The sequence below is a fragment of the Falco rusticolus genome, chromosome 1 (genome assembly GCF_015220075.1).
Source record: "Falco rusticolus isolate bFalRus1 chromosome 1, bFalRus1.pri, whole genome shotgun sequence".
NCBI classification, from domain to species: Eukaryota; Metazoa; Chordata; class Aves; order Falconiformes; family Falconidae; genus Falco; species Falco rusticolus.
In genome coordinates, this window is record NC_051187.1 from 24639967 (window position 1) to 24655495 (window position 15529).

Here is a 15529-nt window from a genome sequence, read left to right on the forward strand (position 1 = left end):
AGGCTTATGGGCTGTCCTTCTTCTGTCTCAGTCTGTCTCTTGCAGATTGTAAACTACTAGCAAATGTCTGTTTCTTGTCCTCTGTGGACTGTATTGAGGTGTCTTTGAATCTTTCAGGCTTCTGCGGTTGTGCCTCCTGGCCATAATTTCACCTAGAAAGCTGAGCGCATGCCCAAGCTGGGCTATCACTCACTGTAACTCGTCACAAATCGGCACTTGGCTGGGGGAGATACAGTTCCTCAAACTGCTTTTCTCAGGTTAATCTGTGCTCTTTTCTCTTTGAATCAGGTAGCCTGACTTCTTAGGTTTTATCCTGGTCCCAGGGAAAAACAGGTCCCTCGGGTCTTACAGCAGACAGCAGAAACGCTACTTGCATCTCTCAGTCGTTGCAAAAAAAACCTGTCCATGAAGCACAGCTCTGCCTGCAGGGCCATCGGGCTGGCATTGGTCTCCTGGACCACTTTGTCCTACATCTTGTGTGCCTGAAATGTGCCGGTCCTGGGAACTCGGATACAGCAGACAGTGGATCCAGCTCATTCTTGCCTGCTCTAAGTGGATATTAATGCATAAGAGCTCTCGGATAGTGGCAGCCCACATTGGGTTCAAACCAGTGACCTAGAGAGTTTCTTTTTAAAATGTGCACAGAAGTACGAATTGACAGCAGCATGTTTATGATGAGATTTTTCGGCAGCACTCAAGATGAAAGAGCAGATGGTGTTGATGGGAGAGCAGGGTTATGAGGTACAAGATGGGATTGTTATCATGTTAATAACAAGACAGCAATCCCACAGTGCTTTCTATTAGCCTGAAAGATGATAGTTCCCTGTTGGGCTTCATGTGAATCAGAAATGTCCAGTAACGGGGGCCTCACGAGGCTGCGGATGTCTTGCTAGCTCATCGTGTTGGTTCTGACGTAGCCATTGATTTCTTTGGGTTTGGTCATTCTGACCCTTTTCCTCACTGCCCGTGCCCTGGGAAGCCTTCTAGGGGGTAAAGGAGTTTGAAGACAGAGCTGGTGTAATTCTGGGTTACTTCTAAAACAGAAACGCTCCTACAGAATATGGGCACTTTGAAGTGAGTCTGGTATTTGCTGCTTTAAAGCTTGGGAAGTGCCGGGTATGTTGGAAGGCAGGCAGATGGAGCTTCAGCACTTGCACTTCATTTAAACTAATCCATATTACTCTGCAGTTCTCTGAACTTGGGGGAAAAAACTTTCTCTTTTAGTCGGCTTGCAGATCCCACAGGCTTTGCTCTCGGCTTCAGATAATCTTCCAAGGATCACTGCTTTGGCTGGTATATTAGGAGCCGTTCTTAACTGTGAAACACATTTCAAAATCCGTTTTATTTATACTTATTCCAAATCGCTTATTTTTGCCACAGGCTAATTATAAAAATTGCTGTAAATATTTTCTGGAGATGGGACCTTCCTATTATCTAAACTGGGTGCTTGTTGTTTAGTCCTATTTTCTTGAACATCCCCACATTTCACTCTGCTGGTTGGGAAGTGTGAAAGCTATTATGGTAATAGGGAGTGAGATGATTTTCTGCTCTCATAGTGCCAAGGAGATAGGAACGGATGTAATTCATCTTGCATGTAGGTCCCCTGCTGCAAATACATCATCTTGCTTTAGCCTCCCTGCACACATAGATATACATGCGGAGGTTCGTTTCGCTTGGCATAAGCGTCAGTGCTCTTCAGCTTACTCCAGAATCGGCGTCGCTTGCCTCCACCGTGAGCCCTTGCAAGTGGGTTCTTTGGGGCGTTTAGGCTGTGCCACGGATAAGGTGAAATAGTTCCCTGTGCGCTCCTTCCCTCCCTCCCACGTAGCACCAAGAAAATGTTAGTCGGACTTGACAACAAACCTGGAGTCAAAAAGACAAGGAGGAGGGATACTCTGCTTTTAGGTGACTTAAAAAACAAATCGGTGCTACTTGCTGTTTAGTTGGCTTGCATTAGTGTATGATTAGCTTTGTCACGGGGCGTAATTGAAATGAACGTGGATCGATACCTAAATATACATTAGGGTGTATCAAAAGGCTGAGAACAAATGGTCTGTTAAAAGGGTGGTTTTTTCAGTTCCTTTGTACACTGTCTCACATTTGAAACGGTATGTTAGAGTATGACAAAACCTGCTGAATAAATCAAGAGATGGTTGTTCTGGGAGAATGGCAAATATTCTATCAAAACACGGTACCCTTTGTGTGGGTGTATAAAATCAAGTCTGGATTTTGGCTGTACAGACTTAGAATCTGTATAGTACATTATTTCATGTTATTGATGGGTATTTGGAAGAGAAAGTGTGGGGTAACAGAGTTCTGGAGGTTGGTGCTGCAGCACGTTTTGGGATTAATTCCTGTCCGAGGTATTGTTTGTCTGGCAGTGTGTCCATAACAAGTGAGAATGAATTGGCAAACAGGAGTGAAGCTGTGGTGTGATGCACCATATAGACAATAACTCTATAAAATAAGGGACTCATGTTTCAGACAAAGCACTGGCACTGTCGATTACGAAGTAAATGGTGTATTTTGCTCAACTGCAAAGGTGAATGCAGTGTTGAAAACTTAAGTTGTTGTGTACTTCATGTACATGTGCAAACCTAAACAGCTATTGGTATTATAAGAAGTAACTGGGTTCTGCTGGTGCTGGTTAGGGTCTGTTTGTGGATGCTAATGTTGGGGAGCTCAACAGTGAGCGGTTGGCTCTTCCCTGCCTGGCTGGGGGGTGTAATGGCTGGAAATTCTGCATCTCCATTCCCTGCGCTGCACTTGTCCTTTGATTACAGAAGGACGGCTCTCGAGGGATGTCATTGTGCATTTTCCTGAGATAAAATAATAGCTCTGTGTTTTGTGACCCTGGAACTTTAGGTCCTGCCAGATGCTAATGAACCAGTGGAAAACATCCAGGGCCTGGTAATTGCTTTGAGCCACAGCTGTTTGTGCTTGGTACGCAGTGTCAGAGCTTGCTTCTTCAGTGGCTGCGCCCTGTGATATTGCCCCAAGGTCCCCTTGGGGACTCCTGGGTCAATGCAGTGAGCAAACTTCCTATAATTGGGTACAAGAGAGCGTGGTGTCCGTGTGGTTCACATTTGATGTCTGCAGTAAATCCTGGGCAGTGCTGGCAGGCAATGTGTCCTGCTGCAGGGACTGGAGTACCAGCAGAGCCCTTGGCAGAGCGGCAGCTAGGAAGGAAGCGAGGCTTTTGCACTGACCTATCTCATTCAAGTGTACAGCTGCATCTGTCCTATTTAGGCATTTGCTACTTCAAAACCCAGCTTTTTAGACGCAGGAAATAGAAGGTGCTAATAAAAATCAGGGGTTTAATTTTCTTTGGATGTGTGTTCCCTGTGGGAGACCTTCTCATTTACTGTTGTCTTAGCAAGACACAATTTTTGATGTTTCCACAGACCTGAAAAAGGCCGGGGCATTTTACCACCTTTTTTACATAGGTTAGTTCACCCACAGAAACACAGAATTGAAGGGAGAGTGGGATTACTTCTCTGTGGCATCAGTGGAAAGTCATTTCTGACAGCTAGGGCTGTGGATGACAGTGGTTGAACGGCTCAGCGGGTGGCATGGAGGGGGTTAGAAGGGCCTTGGTGGCCTTGGCAGAGCATGGACAGGCAGGGGCTGAACTGCAGAGTGGTGCTGAGCAACCTCCTCTGGTGCTGCAGCATGGTATGGACTAGGGCAGAGCCACATGGGAGGGTTAGAGACTCACAGTCAATTAAATGGGGGGACTGTTATCGGTCGGTATTGGCATTTAGATCCTTTGTATGAGTCTTAGTTTATGAAAAATTCCAAAAAACTCTGTTGGCAAGTGAACAGGTAGCCAGGCTCTGCAAGGTACAGCCTTCATGTGATGCACTGACACCACTATCAGTACTGACAGTACCTCTCAGGTGAGTAATCCTGACAAACTAGGTTTCAGGGTCTGTCTCACCCAGTATCTGTCTCTGTGTGTAGATAGAGTAGGAGGTGGTAAGTCAGTGGTACATGTATTTATTCCATCTCACTCTGCCTATGAAAAAGGTACCTGGACCTAGAAAAGGTACAGAGAGTGATGAAAAGGATCTGCAGAGACACGCACCGCTTCCTTATGAGGAGAAATATAATAGACTGGGAGCTTCTAGTCCCCAAAAGGTGTGATACATGAGGGAGGCAAGAAAAATCTGTAAAATCGTAACTGATAATAAGCAAGATGATAAGCAAATTATTCTCTTTTTTTGCAGGATAAGATACTGTGAGGCTCCACTTAGATTACCAGAAAGCTGTTTAAAAACAACAAAATGAGGCGACTTTCTCCTTCTGGGTGTAGTGAAATTCTGAACCTCATTCAGTGTCTCTTGGAAACATAAAGGTTCAACTACCTACCTGACAAATTCAGATCCGTATCTGTTATCAGATGTGTTATGCACATCTTTGGTCTTGAGATTTCTTGCATTGTTTCCTTGTGCATCTCAAAGTGTTTGGGTGTAGGATGCTGGGCCAGATCGCTCTGCTCCAGTACAGCACTTTCTGCATCCAGCGGAAATACAGTAGGTTGATTATATTCATCCTGTGGTTTGCAACTTGATACTCACTGCTCTGTGGCGTGCTTGGAGCTGGGAGATTTGCAGCGAGCTGCAACCAACTCAATGTGTCTCATTACACCAGAGACAGGGAACTGGGCAGTGTTTCTGAACAGACAGAGGAACAAATAATCCGATAGGTGTCTTCCATGGATTTTTTTAATGCGTTAGTTTCATATTGATAGTGGTGGGTATTTTGTTGTGGGTTTTTTTCCCCTTGTTTTTTTTTTTTTTAAAGGGTCTTCACAGATACTATAAAACATCAGCCTGACAGTATCAGAGCTTGACAAGTGGGTATGTGGAGGGGAGGGCTGAGAAAGGGAGGGAGCAGGAAAGAGCCTGACTCCTGATTACTTGCTCTGGTTACATGGTAGCGTTACTGAAGCTGCAGAACTGAAAGGAGATATTTGCGTTATGCTTAAGAGGCTTTATTGTTTCTAAACTATATATAGTTCTGTAATCTTTCTTTAGATGGGGGAGGGCAATGTGGGACAGCCTCCAAAGCATCGCCACCCTGCTTGGTGGGAGAGTGAGGGGTTAACGCGGTGGTGTAGGGTTCTCTGAATGGGGAAGTTCATTGTCAGAATAATGTTTAGCCAGGTGTTAATCTGTGTCTGGAGGGAAGTGCTGGAATTCATTATTCATCCCACTGGGGGAGGTCATGGTCCTGGGAGGCTGCCAGCACTGGAGCCAGCCTCCTGGCTTTACTGACATGTGCCATTTGTGATGAATGCAGCTGAAGTCCATTTGAGGAATTCTCTTGTCAGGCAGCCAAGCTGACAGCGAAACGCGGAGCTAAGGCATTCTGCGAGCTCTGTTGCAGCAAGCGAGATCGCACTCAGCATTGGGAGGGCAGGAGGGGACAAACTGGAACTGCGGAAGGAAAGCATAATTTTTTTCTTTCTGTCATTTTTTTTACTGTTTGCTTCTGCCACCCTTTGCTTCCCCTAAATACCGTGCTCCCCCTGGAAAACTGCTGGCTCTGAAGGAAAGAGTGCCTGGACGCTGCTTTTCATCAGCAGGATAGGCTTGGGTTGCTTTTTTGTTTTTTAACGAGGGCAGGGGGTGAGACAATGATCAAGTCGAGTTGGTTCTACGTCAAGTTCAAGTATGCGGAGAAGGTAAGTCCTTACATTTTCTCCTGCAGCCTTGCTCAAGGGATCGCTGCGTGGTTGTCTGCAGCCCCCTGCTCTTGACAGGCGCTCCGGCCACCAGCAGGGCAAATGCCGCTGGGAAGTTTCGCTGGTGAGTTTGTTTTCCTGTGGCTTGATAGATAACGCTGTACCGAAGGCTGGTGCAGCGCTGGGTATGGGCTTGAAATGTGACAGCTGCCACTTCAGCATGGTGCACATGGAAGGGAAGAGAAGAGCTGAGATCTGATTCCTGTGGTGGTGTGTCAGTGACAAAAAAAAAAAAACCAACACCCCAAAACAACAACAGTGATAGAGATGTATTTGTTTTTCTCCTGTGGAGCTTGAAAGGAAGGAATGTTTCTTGTTCTGTAGTTAAGAGAGATGACCTGCTTCTGCAGGGAAGTCAGTTCTTTTCTTCTCCTTTAGTAACAAAGTATTTAATTGTCCTTAATTATTACTAGAAGAAAGAAGTTCTGTTGATCAAAAAGTAGTGAAATGTATTCTGAGGCTGTTTGCTGGGGGGTGTACTGTGGCACTTTCTGCATTTTGTGTTGCCCAGAACACAGTGCTTTTTGTTGGCTTCTCCTTTTACACTCAGCTGCCACTTTATCTTGCCTGTCCCTTGGTACTCAGATGCCTGGGGGAGACAGAGGGACAGAGATGGGGAGAGGATGGACCAAGATTTCAGTGGGGACCTGCTTGCCAGTGATGCATTTTCACTGAATATCTCCCTGGAGGGTTTCATGCCCCAGGTTAAAGACTGAGTTTGTTGCCCATAACACTGAGACCCTGTCAGAGTATTTGGATGTAGCTTTGCTGTTTTCTTTAATCCAGGAAAATAAGGAAAAGAGCCAGACAACTTTTTTGGGGAAAATACTAGGATACCTCACTATCTGTGAGTATAACGTAAACTAAATAACTATCACCTAAACATCCCTGAGCAGCTAACTACTTGCTATTCTTAAAACAGGGGGAAAACACATGCGTGTACTATTAGCTTGAAATTTTCTATTCTGGCAAATAGTGAGACATTGATTTATTTCTTGTCTTTGTGCCTTAAGTTATGCTGCACACAGTGAAAGCATATATATTTCATTAACAAGATTTTCCTACCATTTATCCCAGGCTGCAAATAGCGATATTTAACAAAGTCACAGATTTAACTATTCGTTTTCAGTTGTTTTGGGCAGTCTTACAGAGGCAAGTTGACTGCAAAATCCATTTTATGAGGCAGTTATATTTTTATCTCCTTGATGTTTCCTGCAATAATTCTATGTTCTTTAAAGTCTATCAGACCTATAAACATCTATATCAAAACAAATAGACTTGCATATTTAGCATTAGAAACTTGTTCCTGGAAATAAAAGTCTAATGAAATCAGTAGTTATTTGCCAGTGAGTGAGGCTGGCTATTTAAAATACCAGGGGACTTCCTCCCCCCCCCCCCCGGCCCATTTATATTTTGTGATTAAATGTCTTCTTTTTTTATTTTTTTTCCTGAGACCTCTTGCAGTTCAACCAGAAAGCCCTGGAGTCCCTGCACAAAGCAGATAATGTTCCTACTTTTCTGTCACCGGGTGATTCTCCGTGTGTTACATAACCTGTCATACCAGTTTTGTCAGAGACAGATATTTTTGAGATGTACAACCTGGGAAATTTGAACGTGGATGAAATCCAGGAAACCCATTTAATCTGTATTCTTCTTAAAGTTACTGGTGCCTTACAAGATTTTCTCCTGATGCACCAGGGAAGTTGCCAAGGTTCATCTGTTGGGCAGGAAAAAAACCCAAATCCATAATGCCCCCGGCCACGAAAACAAAAACTGAAGTGTATGCCTGGTGTTTTATTGAATTTTAGGTGTGATAAGAGAGGGTTAGTCCTTTCCATGAAGATGGGGTTTCCCTAGTGAAAGGCACTCCAGAGATTTTGGCCTTGGCTATGCCGTAGGGATGTATCCCCTTGCTAAACACAGGATGCTGTGTCAGTGATCTCACTGCAGTTGGTGCTTATTCTGCATTAGGTTCAGGACTTGTCTGTGTGTAAAAGTTGTGCTAGTGTGACTTAGGTGTTAATTGACACGGGATTTATTAAACTGGTGCAGTTCTCTGGACACTGTGGGTACACGCTCCATGGAACAAGTGCTTCTGTGTTAGTATAACCACACTGGTTTAAAAAATCAGGTCAAATTCTTTTGCGACTCTTCCATGTTGTCAAGGTTTTAAGAAATTTGGTTTATATTAGCTAAGCTGAAGTACCTTTGAAATTCTCAAATGAGTTTCTTACAGCAGTTTGTTAAATGGATTTAAAGTCTCACTTGGAGAGCAGTTTCTCATTTTCACTTGACATACGTGTGGGCTGCTGCAGGAATGAGTGTTCCCACTCCCAGCTACACGTTGTCAGTGGTAGTGCTTGTGCAGCCACGCGGTGACATGTGTCCGGGAGCTGATCCAACTGGAACTGAATGGGGTTTATTCCTTTTTTTGGGCTGGCTTCATTTTCAGGCAGATCAGTGTGTGTCCCAGTTCACCCCCAGTGTGCAGCTGTAAAAAATGTGCCTGAAAATACCTGGTTGAGGTTGAGTGGAAAGGACAGCGGTGTCTTTTCTGGCAGCAGCCTGTGAAAACTAAATTAATTTAAGTTTACTCTCCTCATTTGGAAGTGTTATATAATCTCAGTTTAAGGGAGGTCATTTTAGGTTGGGAGAAGGTTGGGTCTCTGCCCTCATGTCAGTGCAATATCTTGGTTAAATCAGAACTAGAACTGCTTTTCCTGTGTGTGCCACAATACTGACATTGCACCGCTCCTTCTTAATTCTCTTGTAAAGAAGTTCATTGACATTTTTATTAGCTGGCTGGCTTCGCTGAAGCTGACATCCTTGCCTCTGGCCATCACAAATACTTTTTTCTTCCTTTTGATTTGCTTTGGAGAATGTTGATGTCTGAAGACCTCTCTGTGATAAAGCATACATATTTATATAAGTGTCACAGGTAACTCTGCAGGCAGCTTATATATTGTAAAATATTCCTTCACATATAGATTGTCAGCCTGTTTTATTCTCTTGGCATCACTGCGCTTTACTGCTATAAACTGTTCTGTTGATTGTGTTTGCACGTCGCTCATCCCATCTGGTTTATCTGCAGCCTCTGCAGAGAGACCTGAACCAAGGTTTGGTGATGTAACTTGCCTGAGCTTCAAGGAGATTCAACCCTCACAGGTCTTCTAGAAGCTTCAAACTCCTCGCATCCTCCTTGAAATCTCTTAGCCAGTCAACACGTGTCATCTGCCTGCTTGTGCAGTGGCTGGTAGGAGAGAAAATCAGTAGCCATGCATCTGTGGCTGCAATGGAAAGCCTGAGAAACACTCTTAAACTGTCTTTGGATGTTCACCTTTTATCCCAAAGATGTGTTGGAACTGGAAATGAGATGAATGTTGGATAAGCTGAATGTACTTGGGTATGTTAGTTTGCTCAAGTAATCCAAACAGGTTTTCTATGTCGTGTTAGACAAGCACTGTAAAACCATTTCACAAGAGCGTATTTTTAATTCTGATTAAAGTAATGCGATAATAAAACTAACTAAAGGGGAAATCCACGCAAATTCATCTTGAGTCTATTATGAAGTTAATTGCAAACATTCTATTACATAAACTTCAAGGGATCCTACTGGAAAAAACCCACAAAGTTTTTACGTTTACCCTTTTAAAAATTTAATATAAGGTCATTTGGGTGCAAGCCATTTTTACATAATGCCCATATTCAGTCTGAGTGCATTTACACTGTAATTAAAATTCAACAGCTTCATGTGAATAATAGTGCTGACACTAGGAAATCAGTTTGATCTGAGACGGGGGAAAAAATAAAGGCAAGCTCTTGGAAATCTATGAAATTCTAGAAAGTGTGGGAGCTGTGTGGAGAGAGGCGGTGTGAGTGGGCTGTCTGGCTTCACGCATTGCCGCTTGTATCTGAGGGAACTTATGGATGAAGTTAGAGGACTTGAGAGGTTTTGCTTTGTCCTTGAAAAGCCCTGTCCCTTGTTTGAGGTTCATTGATAGATATTGCTGAAGTGAAACTTAATTTTCCTGTTCCCAGCAGTGCCCAAGGGAGATAAGTGCTGTATTCCTAGCTGGAAAATTAGATTAAGACACCCAGTACCGCGGTACAGGGTACATGCATTTCTTCCTCTCTTGTAAGACTCCCACTACTCTGAAAGGCAGTTTACAGTTTTGACAGCTAAAATAAAAAGCCTTAAGGACAAGCAACCACTCTGAATGTTTGAAGGGCTTCATTTCCTGCAGAAAGATTTCAATTACAGTCATTTTCCTTGAGTAAGTACAAAGAGGTAAATGGAACCCCTGTTTCAAATGTTAAACTCGCAGACTACGTTATTACCAGTTGTACTTTGAAAGTAAAGGATAAAACCGGTCTAAAGCAAAGCCCTGATTTCGAAATACTTTTTAGGAGTATGATGAGGTCTGCACCTGGTAATTCAGCCGCTTGGTGTTGAGCAGCACGTAGCCCATCAAATGTGACTTTCATTAGATGTGTTGCTCTTCCAGGGGGGGCGAGGCAGGAAGCATCTTTCTCGACAAGTGCCGAGAGTTGCATCTTGAAAGGGCTGCTCTGCAGCTGGAGATTCACGTCTTGGCTGTATTTTTAGAGAATTTAAAGTTTTTTCTTTCTTCTCTGACTTGTCTTGTGTTTTATAACAGTAATTTGGCAGAATTCGGTTATTCATCTTCTGTGTGGCACAACCCCTCCTCCCTCCCACTCCCCACAAAGGTTTTTCGTTTCAGGACCATTTCCTCTCCGTGCTGGAGTAGGGAACACGTTTTCAGGAATCCGTGATTTTTTAGACCAGATACGGAAATGTGCACGGTGTTTGCATAACACAGGTGCTCAAAAGAGCCAGATCGCCAAGGTGATAAATCAGTCCGGTGACCTCAGCTCACTGAAGCATTCATTTTCCTGGAATGATGAACTCTTCCAGAAAGCTGAACCCATGGCTTGATTGAGTCGAGGATAACGGCTTCAGTCAGTGACTTTTTGGGTCAGACCTGCACCCAGAGGCATTGGAGGAAGGGCAGAGAGTTAACCTGGCAGTTCCTAGAGTAACTCCCTGTTCCAGGGAGGCTGGTCCTCTCAGCACTTAAACCACCCTTGCTAGTGCCTGGGAGATGGGAACCCACCTGCTTTTTTTCCAGAAGTGTTTGCTGGTGGCAATTGTACTAATTTATTTTTGCTACTGCTATTCCTCTTTGCTTTCTAGATGGATTTCTGCAGGTGTGAAATGAAGATGTTACTCCTTAAATTGATGGAGATGATCAGCAAAGGGTTGTGTCTTCCCAAATTACTTGGCATGGACACCTGGTTCAGTATTTTTATCACTTTTAGCTGCTGAAATTTTTCCTTTCCTTCTTATGAATATTAAAAGTTTGCATTTTTTAACATTGTGTTGCAACTGTGACTTCCAGCATTTTAGGGAAATGTGTGAGATTTGTCATTCTATATACTTGTGTACAGATATTTGGCCCACTCAACAAACTCAGGAAAACAGATGTAGGAATTTTCTTTACTTGTAAATATGGGTTACTAAAAATGTGCCCTTGTGCTTCAGGAGCCTGTGCTCACTTGGACCCAGCTGCTCACCCCTGCCTGGTTTTGCTGGGTGACCCCATGGTTGCCATTACAGCTCTGTTACAGAGAATTGCCTTGCTTCGTATTTTGGCTTTGCGTTACTGCATTATAATTTTATCTGGCATCTCTGTGAACACGAAGTCAAAGGACAGGAGGTGTTTGCTGGTGGTGGGTGCAGCCCGTGCCGCTGCTGTGCCTTGCTTGAGGCTGGCAAGCGGGTCTGAGCAACATTTCTCCCTTATTTTCGTGGCCCCGAAGGCTGGGTTTGGCTGGCGTGGCAGTGGTCACTGTAGGCTCGTGTCTCCATGGCCTTGTGTGCCCAATGAAAGGTAAGCAGGGCTGAAACCCTGAGGAAGAACCACCATTGCTGTGCCAGCCCCAGAGGGGTGGGAGGTTGGCTCCTCACAGCAGCGCCCTTGAGCTCCACGAGCCACACGTGCTCGTGTCCGGAACTGCCCCTTGGTTTTCCTCCGCTCCTGGGGCTGCAGAATTGAGTGAAGTTCAGCCACACCTCGTGCGCGGAATAACCTCCTGCAACATGAGCGATGTGCAGATCCCTGCTCTGCTCTGGCTCCCTCTCTTTATTTTTGTGCCACGTTGTTTAATTAAAAGTGGCGGTTGGGCCATGGGACTGGCAAACAGGTGCAGGCTGCAAGCTGCTTGATCTCTGTGTGTGTGGTATCTCCACCTGGTCCTTATGCCCATAAAGTTAGCTCAGATTTCTAAGCATTTGGAGGAGGATGCTGAAGATTGTTGGGCTAAGTAACATTAACTTAGTTTGATTTAAACAGATCTTTCTCCGATACCGACAATTCTTGGTAGCTGGACCAGTTTTTGGGAGAGCTGTGGTGTAGGTTTAGATAAGGGCGTTTTAAGTAAGATGTTAAAGCTTCCTGATTTCTTTAAGTTCTGCAAATTGAACGTTTGCCGTTTGTTTTTTGCTTCAAGTAGTTTTCACTAACCTGTAGACTTTGACGTGAAGAGTCAGAAGGGTCTATAGGTTTGTTTGGCTTTGCTGGGAATATGGTAGAGATTTAAAGGACTTTTCTTCCGTGCATCTGGGGCAGTTGTTGCATCCTGCATATTGGGACAACTCGAGAGCTGCTCCTGCCTGTGGGAGTCGCAGCCGCCAGCATGGCCAAGGCATTAGGAAGTCCAAGCACCACCCGTTTTCCTCTGGACATTTCTCACAAAGGGGATCACTGGAGTAGAACTGTTCAAGCCTCTCAGTATCACTTTAGGGTCCTCCCGCCTCTAAGTGGGAATGAGGGTGGGTTTTTTCCAGCTGGAGCCAGCTTTTGGACAGCTTTATCTTTAATACGGTTTGGGATCTAGAGCTTAAACTTTTCCATCTTTAGTCCTGTTCTTTTGCATGTGTTTGTGAGCCTAAGAATTGCATACTAATGGGAATAGTCAGTGGCAGCCAAAATAGCAAGAAAAAAAAGCCCTGTTACATTCGTGTGATGTAAATTTTTAATCAAATGTATTTTCTTCTGTTTAGCAACTTTTACAGTCCACTGCACAAAACATACAACCAAGAAACTTTGCACAATGAATTGCATGTAATAGGCTAGCAATGCATCCATTACCCTTTTTTAGTTAATGCATTTAAATCCATTTTTGTGTGCATGGCAGTGTAGCCTTCAAAAGGTAATTAGAATTTGCACAGTCTTGCTTTCATTGTTCCTTAGGTTTTCTTCAGATTACAATGCTTTGGAGAGCTTCATTAGAAGTAGCTTCTTTTGCAACAAGAAAGAAATACAGTTTTAAATACATTAGGAAATGCAATTTAAAATACGTTAGAAAGCTGGAAACGCATCGGTATTTCTAAAATGGTTGCACAGTGATCGGTATTGGTGAGCACTGTTCTTAAGCTCAGCTGAACTGAAGAGTTGGTAGATGATAGACGAGGTTGTAATAGCAGTAATAATTACATTAAATAACACTTTGCAATCCAAATAATTGGAGGTGAGTTTTGCAGCAGTAACGTGGACCGTGGATGCAGCAGGATCCTTTTGATGGGTGACCAGACTCAGCAGTGTCATCACTGCTTGTGTGTCTTCTACAGGAGGACTCTTGCCTGGGTCCCCATTTGAAACCAAGGCGCTGCCCTTGCCCGTGTGTCCCCGCTGGCCAGCCATCTCCGGGAAGTCAGGGACAACATGTGTTTTCTCTTTCCAAGCTAGAGGCCAAGTTTGCCTGTAGATATCGAGCGACAGACTTGGCGACGCTGCCAGTCCAAAAGCCACGATGTTGGTGACCCTACCAGTCTTTTGCCTGAGTTTCAGCATCCCTGTGTATTTCTGCTTCCCAAGCTCCCTCCGTTACAAGGCTCCTGCTCCCATTTTGCACGTGCCCACGCACCACTGGGCTGGACCTTGCTGACCTCCGCGCAGTGATGCAGTGAAACTGCTGGTAATCGTAGCGACACCCTCAGTGTTGAAGACATCTGAAAAAGTGATGGTCTTCACGGGTTTGGGGGGCTTTGGCCAAACAGGGTGTGCTTTCACTGCTGTGCCGAGAGCTGGTTCATCCTTTGGGTTGGAGCAGTGTGGGCAGGAGCTCTTTGGGTCTTGCTAATTTGCTGTGCCTGGGGAGGTCCACCCTGCGGTACCTCAGTGCCACTGGAGGACAGAAGATGTTCACCAGCTGCCTTCTCTTGGGCAATGAGCCATGGTAAGACCTGCTGCTGCCTGGGAAGGGCTGCTCTGGGGCTGGCAAAGGAGGAGACTCAAGCGTGGCTGGGCACACATAAATGCAGAGGAATTCTTTTGAGCGGCTGTTTCAGGACACAGCTTTTGACTTGTAAGCCTGTGGTATGTGTAATGCTGTAACCGGTAACATGTAGGTACTTGATAGATTAATATTCAGGACACAGTAGATGAGAGAGGCTGGTTGAGGGGAAGTCACACACAATCTGTTCATCAGGAATTATTTTCTGTTTTGAAGCTAGATTCACCAGTTCTCTAGATGGGAAGAAAAAAAAGTCTATGGGCTTGCTCTGATTTTTAAAGTTTTTATTTTTTTTTTTCCCTGGACTTGCCTGAGGGCTAGTTCTGCTCTTTAATTATTTAGGAACTGGGTTTTGTTTACAGTTTGTAATAAAACTGATAAAAGATTAACAAGGTACTTGTGAATCATTTTAAGCAAATTAAAGCTTTGAAAGACTTACAACTGCAAATATTTGAAAATTGTAAAGCAGAAGAATAGGAACAGACCAGATCAGATAATCAAGTTATTGGATTTGTTGGGAGAAAAAATAATCTTGTTTGCAATCAGATGTGAGAGCAGCATTGTCTGCTTCATCAAATATTTATGTGTGCTTTTAGCAAATTTGAAGGTACTGGCTGTATGAAACTGTGCTGGGTATGTTAAAATAATATTTTATTACAGTGTGGGGTAGCTGCACAAGTAAAGCATGGGCTGGAGGAGGGATTCAGACTGGAAATACATGTGTCTTGGGTTCACAGTAGTGACAAGCCTGTGCCAAAGAATGTATAGCCTGCTGCTTTTAAGGACTGCGCTGTCTCTCCCCTGGAACAATCCTAATGCCCTACATGAAATGATGGACTGTGAGCTGTTTTCCATGCAAGAGTAAAATTGGGGAGGTTCTAACTCCATTTCTATGCAAGAACAATATCTTGGGGTTATAACGGGTACTTCCATCAAAACATCAGCGCGGTTTCACCGTCAATGTGAAACCATTTAACTAACTAACATGTTAAGAAATATACTAAGAATGGAACAGGGAACATTGCTATGATGCAATAGAAATCCCTGATGCTGTGGCCACATTGTACAGCTCTCGTCCTCCCCTCTCCAAAGTCTTGTAGATGCTGGGGATGCTCAGAGGAGAGCTGCAGGGCTGTACAGAGGTGTTGGACTGCCTCTGTGTGAGGAGGAGCTAAAGGAACTAGAACCCTTTGGCTGGGTAGATAGCTGAAGGAGATGTGGCAGAGGTCTGTGAAATCAAGTGGGACACGGGGAGGATGGTGATCGTTCATTACCTTCCGACACAAGAACTTGGGAGGTCGAGGGAAGGTTGGTAAGAGCCAGGTCGAAGGAGATCAAAGTAGGTGGTTCTTTGTGAAGATGTTGACTAGTGCAGCTGGTTGTGAAAGGGAGTTGTGAATGCAAAAAAGTTTGTATCACTTCTGAGAGTGGACAAATTAATGGAAACCAACTGATTGCCACTGA

General features: G+C 44.3%; 1 protein-coding gene across 6 annotated transcripts in view; it reads left to right on the forward strand.

The window, feature by feature from the left end:
• Positions 1-15529, forward strand: part of AUTS2 (activator of transcription and developmental regulator AUTS2) — a 790872-nt gene that overhangs the window by 252788 nt on the left and 522555 nt on the right. The window contains exon 1 of one of the 6 annotated variants that reach the window (XM_037375127.1): positions 5172-5689. The exons of the other annotated variants lie outside the window; for them this stretch is intronic. Within the exon in view, the coding sequence (XP_037231024.1) occupies positions 5642-5689 (48 nt within the window). The 5' untranslated portion in view covers positions 5172-5641. Of the gene's footprint in view, positions 1-5171; positions 5690-15529 lie in introns of those variants that run through there. 6 annotated transcript variants of the gene reach the window in all.